Genomic DNA, 17212 nt, shown 5'->3' with positions numbered 1-17212 from the left:
TTTAAGGAGCTTTCAAAATAGAAGGTATTCTGGGTATTTCCAGAGATGAATAGGGAACGGGTTCCAATAATAGAGAGCAAAGTGGAAAAATGCTTTCCCACCTAAGCAGGATTATTTGAAAAGCGGAACAAGGAGCGTAGAGATCTAGGTGGCTTATACGCTTTTCTGCTAGATAGCCAGGACCTTTACCATTTAGTACTTTGTTCACAATGCAGCATATCTTAAATCTGGCCAGCTTGCGTATTGGAAGCCAGTGCAAAACATTGTAATAGAGAGAGCGAAGCTGTTCTGGCAAGGGAGTTTGAGACAAGGCGAGTGCGGTGTTTTGGACTACCTGAAGTCTACTTAGGGAGAACTCACTGGCTGAAACCAGGAGAGCATTACAGTATCCAAGCTTCTTATCGCCAGAGCCTGGAAGAGTGTTTTTCGTACGGATAGCGGGAGAAATGGAAATACCCTGCGTAGGAGGCTTAATATATGAAAGCATGAGCCCACAGTGATTGTACCTTGCTCTTTCATTGTGAGTTTCTGGTCCAGACGTATGCATAGGTTCTCGACCACAGTCTTAGGGACAGGGGTATCGCCTAATTCCAAAAGCCACCATTCTGGATACCAGAGCAGAGCCGCTTCTCCGAATAGCATGATCTCAGTTTTCCCAGGATTTAGCTGTAGGAAATGATTCCCCCTCCAAGTAGTGATGGCAACGCATTGGCTGGACTCTATGTTATGACATTGTTGAAATAAAGGAATTCAAATACTAAGGAACTTTGTACGCTTACATCTTTTGAAAAGACAATTTAGTGGTGTACCTCTCCACTCTCATCCATTAGCGATGGCAATCATGCCTTCCGAGAAAGCAGTCTGAGTATTGTGGGAATTTTAGTCAAATGAGAGTAAAAGCTGGGTGTCATCAGCATACGAGATTGGTGTGAAGCTCAGCTTTCTAAGAAGTCCATCTAATGAAGCAACATAAATGTTGACCAGAGTGAGACTATGACAGGATCCCTGAGGAACTGCTTTGGTCAATTCCATGGTCTGTGATCGGAAATGGCCAAGATCGATGGTCCGAGTCCGATGAGTGACGAAACAGGAAAAGCACTGAAGGGCTTGTCCTTGTATTTCAATTTCTCTAAGTCTGAGTAGAATGTGATGAGAAACCGTGTTGACAACCGCTAACAAATCCAGCAGCACTAGTAGTACTGCTTGTCCATTGTCAGGGGAGAGTCTTATACTCTCAGTGACGGCAATCAATGTTGACTCAATACCGTGCAATGGCCTAAACCCAGACTGGAAGGAGTCAAGGCATCCAGTAGATTCAAAATAGAAAGAGAGATGTGCTTTTCCAATAACTTACTCAGAAGGGGTAGAAGAGAAATCGGACAATAGTTGGACGGATCTTCCATTGGGACATTAGCTTTCTCTCGGATGGGAAATTTTTGTGCAGTCTTCCATTCAAGTGGTAATTGGTCGTCTCTTAGTGAAAGAGTAAGGATTGATCAGGTAGATAAGGACAACGGTTTAAAGAGCAACGAGGAAATGTTGACTGGAATAATATCAAAAGGGGAAACTGATTTAACTGTGCACAGCAATGTCCCAACTGTATCAACTGTGAGAGGGGGAAAGCTTTGCAGTGAATGCACATTGATCAAGGATGGAAGATGGTGGAATGCATTGTCAATTCAGAGGGTTCTTGTCTTTAGTGATTTAATCATAAATGAGCTCGATTTTCTCTACGAAATAATTAGCTATTATATCGCAGAGTTCTTGAGATGGAGCAGCTTCATTGTTGCAGGTTTTCGGGTTGGTAAAGGATTTAAGGATTTGGTATAATTCTTTAGGGGTGTTCCCTGTCTGGTTAAAGTGCAACGCAATGTGGGATCTGTGTGCGTACTTCAAGTTCTTATTATAATGAGCCAGAGAGGTCTTATACCTTTCTTTATCAATTACATCATGGGTGTTAATGTTAATGTTAATATTAATTTATTAAGCGCTCGTACGCCCTGGGGCTTCATGGCGCTATAGGAAGGAACCCAAAGAAGTCCCACAATTGACCCTGATTGGGTAGTATGATCTTATAGGTGCCCAACGTTATGCCTTTACAGATACCAATCACACATTGTTGTACGTGAAGCTTAAGTCTCTATGAGTTTATAAAGCGGCCAACAGTTAGATGCAAACAATACTTTTGTATAGGTTTTGTCAGATTAGAGAAAAGGACAAGACATTAAGGTTTAAAAAAATATAACAATCTATATTTATTTCAGAATAAAAAGGTCATTCGCAAAACACAAGTAATTAAAAACAATTGGTACAATAGCTAGTTTAAAAATATGGTTAAAAAAATTCAGTGGTGTAAGCAACAACAAATAGTTCATACATTAGTATAATAAACACAACAGATTTATCAAAAAAATTTCACAAGAACAGGGGTCGACGCAGCGTTTCGGTTTTGGGAAACGATTAAGAACCTTCTTCAGGACCAAGTTCTAGAAAGAAACATAAAATTACTTCTTTTGCGTAAGACAGATATTGAATGCATATACAGAGCATTTCTTCTTTTTTACAACAACCTTATCAACCTAAAGCATGTCCTAACAGTTGTAGAGACGTAACACTTAGTTTTTATTCGTGGTGGGCCATAACCTGTGTTGCAGGGTTAAGTACGGATATTGGTATTTGTAAAGAGCATATTAACTCCAAGGCGGGGCATGTCACTGGTGGGTATCAGAGATTGGTATATACATTTTATCTCTGCAGTAAGACTAACAGTGATTACTTTAAATGTCAGATGAAATGATTAAAGAAGTCTGACAAGTCTTGGTGTACTTCACATAAGTAACTCATTCTTAACCTAACAGTGGGTGTCTTTTACCCAAAATAGATTGATATTTGATAAGGCTGAATTACCTTTAGTGTACAAAACTTTACACCCGTTAGATCCGAGGAAAATTTCTGCCCAATGGTATTTTTGGGTTTCAACTAGGCTGCATATTGCCAGGTCTGCATATAGTTTGTGATTCCTATGGGGAGATGGTGATGAAAATGCCCATGTTAGATAACAACTATGTCCATTGTCTGGAATAAAGGTCTATATAGTGGATTGCAACTACCTTGTAGTATCCTTCTGGAAGTTCATACGGTAGAAGTAGGAGCCACCGATATGTGAAGTTCAAAGGGCTGAAAGATAAATCAATAGGGAGCGCTAAGTCTCAATCTTCTGGGCTTGTCTCAATAATGCCAGAAAGAGGGGGGGGGTTAATTAACTTACCCAGATTTTCAATTTCTGGATCCCCAATCAGACACAACCTTTTCGTATGGTGCTGTGTTGATTAGCGCTGCTTTATGCTACTGCGCTGCTCCTTACTCTGAAGGCAAACAAGAGAGAGTGATGGTCTGTGAATTACTATTTCAGATATGTATAATGATATATAATCGGCATGTTTTGTTGTTGTATGTATTTGTGTTGTAGCTACAGCAAAGTGAATACTGTTTGCCAGCTAATTATCAGTAAGTTCAGTCTTATAAAGCCCTGATTGTTTGTGGGGTATATGGTATTTATTGGGCCAATAGAAACTGCTTTAATGCAACCCTAAGCGTATTTTTATTGATTTTAAAAACCTGGTTACAATGCGAGCTTCTTCAGGAAATTTACGTCGCATTGTCCATTGTTTAGCTCAGCCCATGTTGTATAATAACTAACAGGAGTGCACCACTAAGTCTTTATGCCTTCAAACATCTCTGCATAGTTTTTAAAATTAATCTAAGTACGAAGGCAAAAAAGGTTAAAATGGAGGTTCCTACGTATCGGTAGCCCTGTCCCATTATTTACATAACTTTCGAGTAGCGGTTCGAATTACTGGCTACAGGGACGCGGGGGTATATTACCGTGGTCGAGAGAGCGACGTAAACAGATGCAGCTGGCTTACCTTAATACTGAAATTCGGCCTCCCTGCTCCTACTGCTAGCGTCCTTCCGGGGTCTGTGGTAGAGTGATATTTGGAGGTGGGGGCCGTCCCTATCGGTTTTATGCTCCGGCGTTTGTAATTGGGCGGCAGATAGCTGCAGTATAATTGGCTCTGTGAAGGTCACGTGTGCGCGGTTTTTGTTTACACCCTGGTGTTTTTTTCATTTTATTTATTTATCGAACGACCAAGGTTCGTACAGCGTCATCCGTTTCATATTATTTTGCGCTTACGTTACAAAGACATGTATGTGTCTGTTAATGGACCTGAAGGTCTATTCTTTGCGCAAGGATTTTATTCCTAGTAGTGTAACGTATAGTTTTATGCACTGTGTCTCCATATCAGTTTTATATCAGGTCCATTAACAGACACATACATGTCTTTGTAACGTAAGCGCAAAATAATATGAAACTAGATCACTTTGGACTACAAGAAGAAACCTTTACTGAGGAGAGGAACCTGCAGAAACTGAGGAGAGTCTATTCCCAAGCTGAAGTGCTGCTTGGGGGATTGACCTGTAGTGGTTGCCTTACTGTCAAAGGAAGGAGAAAGGAACTTTGTGTACATTGCTTTGAACTTGTGAAGGATCTCCAAGGGCTTGGAAAAGAGCTTGCCTCCTGCTGAAGTCTCAGGGACAACAGACTTCAAACCCTAGCTCCCCAGAGTTCTTTTGGAAGTGCCTGCTGCTGTTTTGGGCTTTCTTAGGAACTGTGTGTCGCAAGGAGCTGGAAGCGCGACTCAACGAGAAGAAGCGGGTCGCCGTCACTGTGCCTGCCTTTGCAACTCCGAAGGAGGGTGTCGCCGCTGGAATTGTTGCACTGCACCGCATCAGAGAGAAGCGAGCCACAACGAAGAGGAAGCGTGTCGCTGTCGCTGCTGCTGCTGCCGTCGCAACTCCAAAGGAGGGTGTCGCCCCTGTAGTTGTCGCACTGCACCGCATCAGGAGAAGAATCTCCCAAGAAGGTCGGAGCGTGTCGCAGGCGCTGTGCCTGCCGTCACAACTCGAAAGGAGGGTGTCGCCACTGGAACTGTCGCACTGCACCGATCAAGAGCACCTCGCATCCCCGAGAAGCGCGCCGCCGTCGGAGCTGCTGCAGTCGCATCTTTGATGTTGCCGCTGTAGTTGTCGCATCGTGCGGAATCTTCATGCATCATGGGAGAAGAGTGTCGCCGCTGGAGCTGCTGCCATCGCATCGCGGAACAAGGATGTCGCCGCTGCAGTCCACGCATCGAACCAAGACCTTCTTGCATCCCCGAGAAGCGTACCGCATCTGGAAGATCTTCACGTCTTTATTTCTTTGTATCTGAACCTTGCCGCATTTCCCATAGCTGCGACATTGCTTTTTGTGGAAGCGCAACACAACCTAAGTTACATTGACGCAAAGTGTTGCATCTAAGAACTGAACTGAACTACGCTTAAATCTCCCTTAAAGTAATCATAGTGTGTATTTTTGTTTATTTATGGTCTTGTGGTAACTCTATATAAAGTCTACTCATTTTTAATATAAAACCTGTGTGGGGTCCATTTGTAGTGTTGTCACTGGGTTACTGTATGTGGTCACAACTGCTTAACTTACAACGCCTCTGAAATAAGCCTTGACTGCTCGCACCACGTTACCTAGAGGGAGAGCAGGGGTTATTTTAGGAGTGTATTCCCCTTACCCTGACTACAGGAGAGGGCCCCTATTTGTCACAAATACCTACCTGTCCCAACTAGAGACCCCCAAATCTAACACGTCCTTAAAAGGGAAATCCACCTCTTAGTGGCATAGTACACCCAGTAATTTGTATGACCTTCTGTTGATTTTGGACCCGTGGCCTTTTTTGTAATATGAATAATTAGTAGGGAGTTGGCCCACGGAGGTCCTGAAATCTCCTCTAGCCCCCTTGTGTGATTGCGTGTTTACACAACACCTGACACAATGTTGCAAACTTCCAACCAAGGTCTCTAAGGAAGAATCTCCACTTTCAACAGCTTTACAAATTAAGAGAAACTGTTCGAATAAGGCTCTTTAAAAAACAACTGGAATCCTTGAAGAATAAATTGGTGGAAGAGGTTATCACAGAAGGAGTGAAGCAGACGAAGAAGAGGCCAAGTATCATACAGACAGCCTCCTGATCGCCAATGCATGAGTAAGAGAAGAACGCATGGCCGTGGTGCTCATGTGTAATCCCTTAGCAAATTGTATTTTAACTGAATATAAAAATAAATTTGAGAATGTTTGAGGTTGTTAAGAAGAATCTATCACAGTTCCCCTCTGTTTGAACTGAGGTCAGAACCTCAGGAACCCTCACAACAATGACCAACATACCTGCGGCCGTTGGTGTACGTACATCAGACCGTCTGCCCTACTTATGGTAGGGCATTCTGACCTTCTTGTTTCTCTTTAGGAACACTATGAAAAGACTGGCTGTCTCAAACAGAAAAATACTAGGAACAAATGACCCAGACTCCCTTGTAGAAAGCTCTCAGCGTATCAAGTACAATATTATTGGTTTTACTAAAAGCAAACTCTCACTTTAGGAGTAAAACAAAAAAGTCTTCTGGGCACCCGTGTGAAAAATGGCAGACACTCACCAAACTTTAGGTGCTTTTAGAGGAGCTCCTGTTGCTCCTCTGAAGTCACAGGGATAGCCAGGTTGATGGAGGCCGCTAAATACGGTGGACGGTAGTCCAATAGGGTAGTGGAAGTAGTTACGCCTGCTCCTCTGGCAGACCGTGGACCATCTGTCAAATTATAAAGGTAAGGGACAGTCTTCAAATGTAGCCCAAAATAGAAAAATCACTAAAGAAAAACGGGTGGGATTCAGTGTGTGGCAGAAAGAGCACTCTATCAAAAATTCAACACTGCATTATACCAGCCAAACCAACGGTCTACCCACCAGCCCAGTTTAGAGTTGGAGAGACTGTCATCTTTCTATTGGAGATCACATTGGGTCTGTCAATGAAAAACTTCTTCCGAAGGAGAAAGGGCTCTCGGAGAAAACCCATCAGGCATTATTAGATAAAGAAGCGCTGTATAAGAACCTTAAAATAAAAATTTAAGTCAATTTTGTACTTGTCAAATGCATATTTAAATCCCTCGTATGGCAGAATGCTTTCAAGTACTCAGCATTCCGTGGGTGAAAATAGTGGCCAAAGCAAAAACAGAATACCAAGCTGCCTGTGCTGATCTCCGCCGGTACAATTTTAGGACGTATGTAACCCGGATGCATAAAGAAAGGGATAAACGGGCACACTACTGGCAGAGTTAGCCAAACAGGACTTAGACGTGAGACTCATAACAGAAGTAATTGACCCCCACAGTAATCTCGTTCGATCCGAGGACGAGATCCTCCTAGCGTTCCACCGCTACTATGCAGAGGTTTACAGTAGCACAGCTCCGACCAAACAGGCCATACTCAATCGTTTCCTCGACCCCTTGACGATCCCCAAAGTTATGAAGGCAGATAGGATGGCACTAGTTACTGAGATATAATCTACCAACATCACCCAAGCCCTGCATGCCCTAGCTCGCAACAAGGCACCGGGACTAGACGGGCTCCCCCTGGAGTATTACACCAGCAACTACCCCCTAAGGGTCCCTGACTAGTAGAGATGTTTGCGACCGCACTAGAACAGGGAGAGATGCCGAGATCCCTCCGGGAATCTATAATCGTGACCTTCCTAAAGCCAAAATCACGACCCAAAACAGATGGCCTCCTATCGCCCCATCATGCTTCTCTCCACCGACTGTAAACTCCTTGGGAAGATATTAGCGGACAGATACACACAAATTATACGACCCCTGGTCCACTCAGATCAATGTGGTTTCGTCCCAGGTAGAAACACATTCCAGAATATACACCAAATATTCCACGTCCAAGACCAGGTGAGAGACACACATCCCTGGTCAGCCTGTCTTATCCTAGACCTCGAGAAGGTCTTTGGTACCCTCACTTGGCAGTACTTCTTCTCGGTCCTGCAACGAGCAGGACTTAGTCCCATCCTCTTAGCGTACACACAACTCTTATACACCCAACTCACCTCGCGTGTACGCATAGGGCGGTACATCTCGATGGAGTTTGCAGTACAGAGAGGCACGAGGCTAGGCTGCCCACTATTGCCTCTACTCTTTGCCCTCGTTGTCGAACCCCTAGTTAAACGGTTGCGACAAGAAGGAAAACACTGGGGCATTCCCATAGCAGACACCATACATAGCGTCTCCATGTATGCCGATGACCTTTTACTATACATACAAGACATCACCGAAGATCTAACACCCATTTTGGTAACAGAATTCGCAGAAGTCTCCCGGCTAAAGGTGAATTGGAACAAATCCACAGTGTACCCACTACATCCTAACCTACCCCCCCCGGGACAAATGGTTAGGCAACCAGAAGGTCGCCTGGAGCGCGGAAGCCCCCCGCTACCTCGGGATCCGTCTCTACCATTCCCTGACCGACACATTTGAGGGTAATCACAGTAGGCACTAGCCAGCATCAGATCGGCACTCAGATTCTGGAGGAGCCTCCCATTAGCCCTGATCGGCCGGGTGGCTTTAGCTAAAATAATGGTTCCCACCCAGAATCTTCTTTCGTGACTTAGATCCCCAGATTAGCTCACTGAGAAGCGAGTCTAACAGACCTAGAATAGCACTGAAGAAACTACAATTACCCACCACACAGGGAGGACTGGGTGCTCCATCCTTTAAATCCTATTTCCTAGTGGCACAACTACAGTGGTTATCCAACTGGACGGCAGGCAGGCACACAGACGAGACGCACACCATGACTGAGCGTGAGCCCATTCCGGAACACCACCACCTATTACTACCTGGCACTAAACCAAGACGTACGTATCCCTTACAAGTAGCAGTGGCACGCAAATGTATGCAAAGAGTACACAGCATGTCACAGGGGACACCCTCATTCGCCCCTTTGTTCCCGCTGGTCAGGTGGTCCAAACACGACTAACACATCTAACATGCTTACCACATGGATGGACAGTGGCATTACCGAGATGGAGTCTCTATTCGAGGACGTACATTTCAGACCATTCCAACGCCTTATGGACGACTACGGTCTCCTCGCTGGCCAGTTCCTACTTCACCACCAACTCCTCGAGAGTTACCGACCGTAGCATGACCTCTCGACAGGAGAACCAAACACACACCCGGTCATCCACACAATCCTACATATGGGAGTAGGCCGACACTTAACCACATGGCTCTGTAAAGCCATACGAGAACTCACTAACTCACAAACAAACCCTTAGTGAGCTTGCGAACCACTTGGGAGAAAGAAAGTGGACGTCCACTACATGAGAAAGAATGGGAGAGGGCTCTGGAATGCCCCAAGAAGGTGTCTAGAAACGCACGCTTTAAAAATATACAATTCTACATCCTCCATAGAAGGTATCTGACACCGGCACGCCTTCAAAAATATTATCCAAACACACAGTTCCTTTGCCCTAGATGCCAATCACAAGAAGCAGATTTTCCTCATATGTTCTGGAGTTGCCCCACAATTCGATGCTATAGGCAAAACATTCATGACTTCCTTAGCGACCTCACAGGGCTTACATACTTGTACACCTGGGAAGCCAGCGCACAAGGTATTTTCCGGAAACTGAAACAATACAAAGTGTATCTTCGATTTATTTCACTAGCCGTTTTACTAGCTAAGCAGAGTGTAGCCATGCATTGGCGATCCTCCAAAGGTCCCCCGCTCGCGGCATGGGTGGGAGCAATACACAAATGGGCTGCAGTGGGCCCCATTACTACACCGCTTCAAGCAATCATCACCCGGTGAGGATCAGGGTGGCGGCACACACACACCGACGGACCCACAATCACAAGTTCAGACCACAAATGCACACACCGGACCTCCCCCCGGTAGCACAAGCATACTGCTGACTGTCAATAGCACCACACACCACGTCACACTGGATGGCCAGATGTTGGAGCCAGACCGACCTCAATCTTCCCCACATCTCCAACAGCACACATGCATCGATTAGTGAGACACATAACGCCCTGACACCACACCTGATGTCTGTACCCAGACATTCCATTAACCATTCCTCAGTTTCTATATCCGTGTTCTATATGGCAACCACTTAGCCCAGATCCCAATGTTGACAAGATGTCTATCGACATAACTCATTTATAGATAGCGCTATACTATGATATAAGAGACGAAACATGCAGTGCAACTGAATGTATCCTTTCGCTATTTGTCATTGTAAACTATAAATGCCAATAAAAATATGTTTTAAAAAAAAGTACTCAGCATTCTGTAGCATTTGTATGGATTATTAAAAAGTGAAGTGCCACAATACACGCATATTTTTCGTTTTCCAAAATAAATCTGGTATTTATTGGGCAAAAACGACTGACTTAAATTCCCAACACAGGAGTGAAGCCCAGATCTCAGTATTACAGGTATCACTTCTCTCTTCATTAATGCAGATGCAGAGGTGGTACCATCGCAAGCAAAGGACCGCCTCCCACTCTGAGAGAAGGCACACTGGGGAGAATAGTGCCCTTTGATACCACCTGCGACAGACTCCCTGCTGAAAGCAGTCATGCTATCGAGATTTGACCCCGCTATTGCCAAATGAACTAGTCTCCTTGCTGACATCACAAATTATCTTTATAGTTTAGAGAAGAAATCACATTTAACATCTCTTTCCATACAATCAGCAGTCAAATACCATGAATGCAAATACATTTTTTTATTACATATCAAAAAACATACATTTGTTAGTAATATGTAAAATCTAGTCATCATTGTGTACATTTCATAGCATCGTTACTGTTCTCGCTGTATCATAATTTAGTTCATGTTAACGTTAAACTAAATTGAATTTGATCCTGGTACACACCTCTGTAACATGGTTTTTAAAGGCTCTTGGATGTCCATACATAGGTGGTGTTTCGATGTTTGGTTATGCATCATTAATACAGGTTTATAAAGTATTGGGGTTCAAATGGATTATGCCACTAATGTCTATACAAACCACTTCTTCCTAAATATAATTTGTTCAGGTTAGACCTTGTTGCTGTTAATGTGAAAGTAAAGTGAGTTTGAGCCAGGAGCAAATCCCTGTAGTGTGTTATGTATAAGGATGGGTGTGCTGAAGAGCAGTCTCGTTGCTGTTCCTCACTGGCTGTGTGGTGGTGGTGATGATGGTCAGCAGCAGGAAGAACTTCCCGGACTCAGCACTTTGTTAAAATGACCTCGGTGGAAGGCAATATTATCTTTTGTGTTCCTTTACTTCTGAATCCAGATTTATTTTCCAGTGCCAAGGTTCAAGAAATGTAAAGCAGGGAGTCGATAGTTCTGGACTCTAAGAGCTGAAATTTTTTACTGCTCAAGATTCAATCTTTACCTAACCCTCAAGCTTTCAGAAACCTATTCAGAACGAAACTTTTCAACAGCTCTCTCTGATCAATAATTTTGCCATCATGCACGGATTCTGTCCTTTCACCAATTAGGAGTTTGATTGGGTGATTCTCTGTAAATAAGAAATATCTAAAATATATTCATATACAATTAATCTCACAGTGAATCATTTACATAGTCAGTGGTGAGTCAGCAAATTTCCCAAGGGTCCAGCTTGATATTGGACACCTCTGGGGAAGTGCCGCTATGGTGGGTGCTTTTACATATGTATGTGATGATCGAAATGAGCATAATTTTTTCCTGCGTCAGGGCATTGGAGATAAATGTTGTGCACTGCAAGCATTTACTCTCAGAGTTACAGGTCACATTTTCCTACTTTGACTTCTTGTGCCTTTGGACATTGTTCTCTAGCAGCTGTCATTGAACCAGTTGTTGTACAAAACGGCCGGACACCAAAACCAGCTACAAATATTCTCCAGTCTGTGCTTGTTAAACTTATTCAAGTGTGTTGTGTTTATAGGTTTAATCACTAATCCCTGTAGTAAGCTGAAAATCCTTTCCACAACTACTTCCAAATCCAATGCAATGGTATGGTTTCTCCCCTGTATGTTTTTGCTGATGTCTTCGTAGAATTGATAATCGACTAAAGCTCTTTGCACATTCAGTGCACTTGAATGGCTTTTCCCCTAAATGTGTTTGCTGATGATTTCCTAATGTTGAAAGTTCACTAAACCTACTTCCACATTCACTGCAGTGGTAGGGTTTTTCACCTGTGTGTGTTCGTTGATGATTCCTTAATGCGGAGTAACGAGTAAACCTACTTCAACATTCACTGCAGTGGTAGGGTCTTTCACCTGTGTGTGTTCGTTGATGTCTTTGTAGGTCTGATAATTGATTAAAGCACTTCACACACTCACTGCACTTGAATGGCTTTTCTCCAGTGTGTATTCGCTGTGATTCCTTAATTTTGAAGATTCCTTAAAATTACTTCCACATTCGCTACAATGGAATGGTTTCTCCCCTGTGTGCACTCGCTGATGTATTTTCAGATGTGATAAAAGACTGAAGTTCTTCACACATTCACTGGTTTCTCCACTGTGTGTGTTCGCTGATGTCTTTGTAGGATTGATAATTGACTGAATTTCTTGTCACATTCATTGCAATGGTATGGTTTTTCCCCAGTATGTGTTCGCTGATGTAGTTGTAGGTGTGATAACCGACAGAAGCTCTTCACACATTCAGTGCAATGGTATGGTTTTTCCCCAATGTGTGTTTGCAAATGTGTTTGTAGATTTGATAACTGACTGAATCTCATCACACATTCATTGCAATGGTATGGTTTTTCCCCAGTGTGTGTTCGCAAATGTTTTTGTAGATTTGATAAGAGACTGAATTTCTTCAAACATTCACTGCAATTGTATGGTTTTTCCCCAGTGTGTGTTCGCAAATGTGTTTGTAGATTTGAGAACTGACTGAATTTCTTCACACATTCATTGCAATGGTACGGTTTTTCCCCTGTGTGTGTTCGCTGATGAACTTGGAGTTGTGATAAATGACTGAAGCTCTTTACACATTCAGTGCAATGGTATGGTTTTTCCCCCATGTGTGTCCGCTGATGATCTTTTAGTAGTGCTAATTGACTAAAGTTCTTTACACATTTATTGCAATTGCATGTTGCTTCTCCTGTGTGTGTTTGCTGATTGCTCTTTAGTGGTGATGACAAACTAAAGCTCTTGCTGCTTGTGTATGATTTTTCTTTCTTGGGTAGTGTCTCTGGGTCGGGTTTATATTTGCCTAAATCCCATGACTGCGTTTCATGAGGAGCTAACATGGTTGATAAAGCACTTGTGTTATTCTCACATTCCCGGTATGTGTGTGGTATTTTGGATGCTTAATTTCAGATTTCACAACGAAATACAAGACTCACCAACTACATACATTATAATTGTGGCAAGTAAAGCTTCTTTGTATGTGGTTATTTCTTTAGGTTGCGGAATGGTTTTGCATATTTACAAGTGAATATTAGTCTTCCTTCAGCTCGATGCAAATTGGGACAGTCTTGTAGATCAGAGACCCTCTTTTTCCTTTACCCTTCAGTTGTCTGGCTCCACTCCATTGTGCTTTTCTCTTGCTCCTGTGGTTTAGCCAGAAATAGTTTACAATACACCTAGCGCACTGAATGGTGGTCTGCCATTATTACAGGAAACAGAGCAATGCTGTATCCACCTCACACCGATTGAATGATCAAAGCTTGGAGACTTGTTTATACAGGCAATGGTTAGTTGTTATTGTTGCGTTAATTTTGTCGAGGTCATTTCTTCGTCTTGTGGCGTGGAGGTGCACAGCTCAGACTCTTACATCCACTGAATTGCTCTGGACTGCTTCTTCCAGGATCTATCAGTTTATGTTCAGGTTTCTCAGTCTCTGACTGTGCAGCTCTTTTCCTGAATATTGGAGCTCATTTTTTCCTGACGTTTTTTTGGGAGATTTACACGATTATTGTCATTATTCATAATCATTTGTGCATTCAAGGCTGGATCCTGTTGGATGTAAAGAGATTTATCACTAAATAGAAATGTAAGAGAATGTAAATACACAATATTTAACTATTTGTAAATGACATCTCTTCTTTACCATGTTTTAAAGTAACCAAGAGATATTTCACCATACAAAGATATGTAACTAAACGTTCTATTGAACATGCGCATCTTAATTCAGAAAAGGAGGTGACAACTTAGTTAAGAAAGGGCACTCACGGAGCACCCATTCGCTAGAGGTAGAGCTTTATGAAGACACACAAGATTTCATTTAAACAAGAAGACATTGTGGAAAAAGAGATGGATCAGGAGATGCTACTGTCACTTCAGTTTTACGAAGTGTATAACAACGGTAACTCTTCAGGAAGTATATAACAAAGGAAACTCTTCAAGATGTATGCAATAAAGGTAACACTTCAGGAAGTATATAACAAATGCAACTCCATTCATACTCTTCTTGACAATACTTTCCTGTTCTCACTGGATCAGCTGAAGTTCTAACTCATGTCTTTACTTTTCTGTTTGTTGAGTTATCTTTGCCGCATTCCTAGGGATGGTTCAAGCATTTGTTGGAAGATTGCAGCATTAATAATAGAGATTTCATCACAGCCAGTGATATACCTTGGTATCCCTGCCGCCAAGAAGTGTGCGCTGTTAGTCTTTTTCTACCTTACCATGCTATCTGACTTAATATCTTACGTTTGCTTTAACTCGTCTAAGAAGCTGTCAGACGGTCGCGCGCTGCTCCCGGAAGACATACGACTATTTTGTCATCACTGAATATTTAGTGAAGGCTCCCAACACGTGACTCCAACCAGCTGGTGGATGTCAATCGAGCCCATAGATGAGACTTGTTAGAAATGGGGTTTCTGGTTGGCTAGGGCTTGAGCCTTATCTAGGAAGAAAGTACAGGGCAAGGGAGTTACACGCCAAAGATAACCTCTGCTGACCCACTTGGTAGCATGGAAAGAGCAGTCAGGCTTATCCCGGAGGCCATGTGTGAAGCATTTGCGCAACCCACACAGCAACAACATACTACGCACATCACAAAAGGATCTCCACACAAGGGTTTATCAAAAATAGCCTTTGTATTATCATAACACACATTAGAATAGTAATCATACAATATACACTGTGCCAACTGGCACTGGGCAATATTTACAGGAGATTATAAACACATGACAGGGCCACCTGGACCACTGTCAGAACAATCACTTAGTATAGATAGTAAATGGAGAACATATAATAAGCATAGAACACAACCAGCAATTAATGGCAAACACTGGACTCAGCATCATCCTGCAACAAAAATCATATTATGCACAGTATCACATTAGGCGTGAAATATATCCTGCGCCAACCTCATTAGCCTAAACATATTAGACCATAACCTCCTAAGCATAACTCACCTTAGGAAAAAATCTCACAAACATAAACCACAATAGAGAATAACTTAAACATAAATACAGTATGCAAAACCTCATAATCATAAACCACATTTAGAGGCATAAAACAGGGTGCATAAATCATACTACATAAATCTAGCACCACATGCATCACATTAGGGCCCTACAAACCTAACAGTCCCCCTGCCAACCGGCCTTCTCAAAGGGGCTCAAAATGCCCTATGTCCAAAGTGTCAGGGCGGCTGCCAATGCAGCAGAATCCATGTGTGCAATTGCGCAGACCTGCTGCACAGCTGTGAAAGTACGGGGCTTAAAGGCGGGCACTCAGCGGCACAGCTCCTCAGGTGCAGCGACCCACAGCGATAGCAATGATTTTTGTAGTATTGCAAATGCTGGAAATCAGCGGCACAGCTCCTCAGCTGCAGCTGCCCACAATAGTGGTAGCGATGATTCACGTAGGATGGCAAATGCAAGCACTCAGCGGCACAGCACCTCAGCTGCAGCGGCCCACAATAGCGATAGCGATGATTCTCGTAGGACAGCAAAGGCGGGCACTCAGCGCCACAGCTCCCCATCTACGGCGGCCCACAATAGCGATAGCGATGACTTTGGTAACACAGGCAAATGCAGGCTCTCAGCCGCAACAGCTCCTCAGCTGCAGCGGCCCAAATTAGCTTTATTGATGACTTTGGTAACACAGGCAAATGCGGGCTCTCTGCAGCAACAGCTCCTCAGTTGCAGCGGCCCAAAAGAGCGATAATGAGGACTTTGAAGACACAGGCAGATGCAGGCTCTCAGCGGCAACAGCTCCACAGCTGCGGTGGCCCAAAATTGCGATAACGATGACTTTGGTAACACAGGCAAATGCGGGCTCTCTGCAGCAACAGCTCCTCAGTTGCAGCGGCCCAAAAGAGCGATAATGAGGACTTTGAAGACACAGGCAGATGCAGGCTCTCAGCGGCAACAGCTCCACAGCTGCGGTGGCCCAAAATTGCGATAACGATGACTTTGGTAACACAGGCAAATGCTGGCTCTCAGCGGCAACAGCTCCTCAGCTGTGGCAGCCCACAATAGCGAAAATGAGGTCTTTGGTAACACAGCCAAATGCAGGCTCTCAGCGGCAACAGCTCCTCAGCTGCGGAGGCCCACAATAGCGATAACAGTGACTTTCAGTCCGCGTTCCCTGCAGTAGAACCAGAGGATCTGGAATTCTCAACAGAGGCCTCACCTGAGAGGCTGATGGGTGAAGCAGGAGGCAAGCTCAAATCAGGCCCTTGGGTAGATGCTTCAGCAAGATGGATGAAAGTTTCAAAGTCCTTTCCCTCTAGTTACATGGACAGAGGTTCGTCTTCGCATCCAGAAGTAACACGTTCTTCCTCCAGGAAAGAATTAAAATATAGCGCTCACCGAGGGCAGGGAGCCATAGCTCCAAAAGCAAAAGTCCTCAGCAATCAAGGGGGCAATGCAGGGCCCAGGGAGACAAGCCCTCATGGCAGTTCCTCCTGGGCAGCAGCATGCCCCAGCAGGATCAGGAGCAGCACATCATCCTAGAAGATCACCATGGAACTGAAATATTTCATGGGGTCACAGCCCCTTTACTTATACCACCAAAAGACTTTGTTCTCAAAAGTCACAAGTCACTGAACCCAGCCAGCACCAGTTTGGTGTGGTCCTGGAGCACTTTGTTTACAAGGCTGCATCCTGCCTTTGAGGAAGAGGGGGTCTGCCATCAGCCGCACAGTGGGAGGTGGAGCCATCATTCACCTTGCCAGGCACAGCCCTGCTCAGATCAAAGAGTCACCCCTCCCCATACTCCAACTGCAGATCTCTCTATTCAACCCACGTCAGGCTCAGCCTGCCCTGTCCCACCAAAACCAGACATGCAATTCACATCAGGTAGGCGGACACATAGCACACA

At 43.9% G+C, this 17212-nt stretch overlaps 1 protein-coding gene and 1 pseudogene across 4 annotated transcripts in view; both read right to left on the bottom strand.

The window, feature by feature from the left end:
• LOC147663846 (uncharacterized) overlaps positions 1–12347 on the bottom strand; it is a 31675-nt pseudogene extending 19328 nt beyond the window's left edge. Inside the window, exons 1-2 of the transcript XR_015305212.1 lie at positions 12340–12347; positions 11882–12168 (exon numbers count right to left, since the gene is read on the bottom strand). The product of XR_015305212.1 is annotated as an uncharacterized LOC147663846 (transcript). The remainder of the gene's footprint in view (positions 1–11881; positions 12169–12339) is intronic.
• LOC147663844 (uncharacterized) overlaps positions 10666–17212 on the bottom strand; it is a 146123-nt gene continuing 139576 nt past the window's right edge. For all 3 annotated transcript variants that reach the window (XM_086950159.1, XM_086950157.1, XM_086950158.1), the window contains one exon: positions 10666–13891. In XM_086950159.1, coding sequence (XP_086806285.1) covers positions 12424–13182 — 759 coding nt within the window. In that variant the 5' untranslated portion in view covers positions 13183–13891 and the 3' untranslated portion in view covers positions 10666–12423. The remainder of the gene's footprint in view (positions 13892–17212) is intronic.

Source organism: Lissotriton vulgaris, unplaced genomic scaffold, assembly GCF_964263255.1.
Source record: "Lissotriton vulgaris unplaced genomic scaffold, aLisVul1.2 SCAFFOLD_1285, whole genome shotgun sequence".
Classification (NCBI taxonomy): Eukaryota; Metazoa; Chordata; class Amphibia; order Caudata; family Salamandridae; genus Lissotriton; species Lissotriton vulgaris.
Note: the sequence above shows the minus strand (reverse complement) of the source record. Positions and strands in the feature narration are given on the sequence as shown.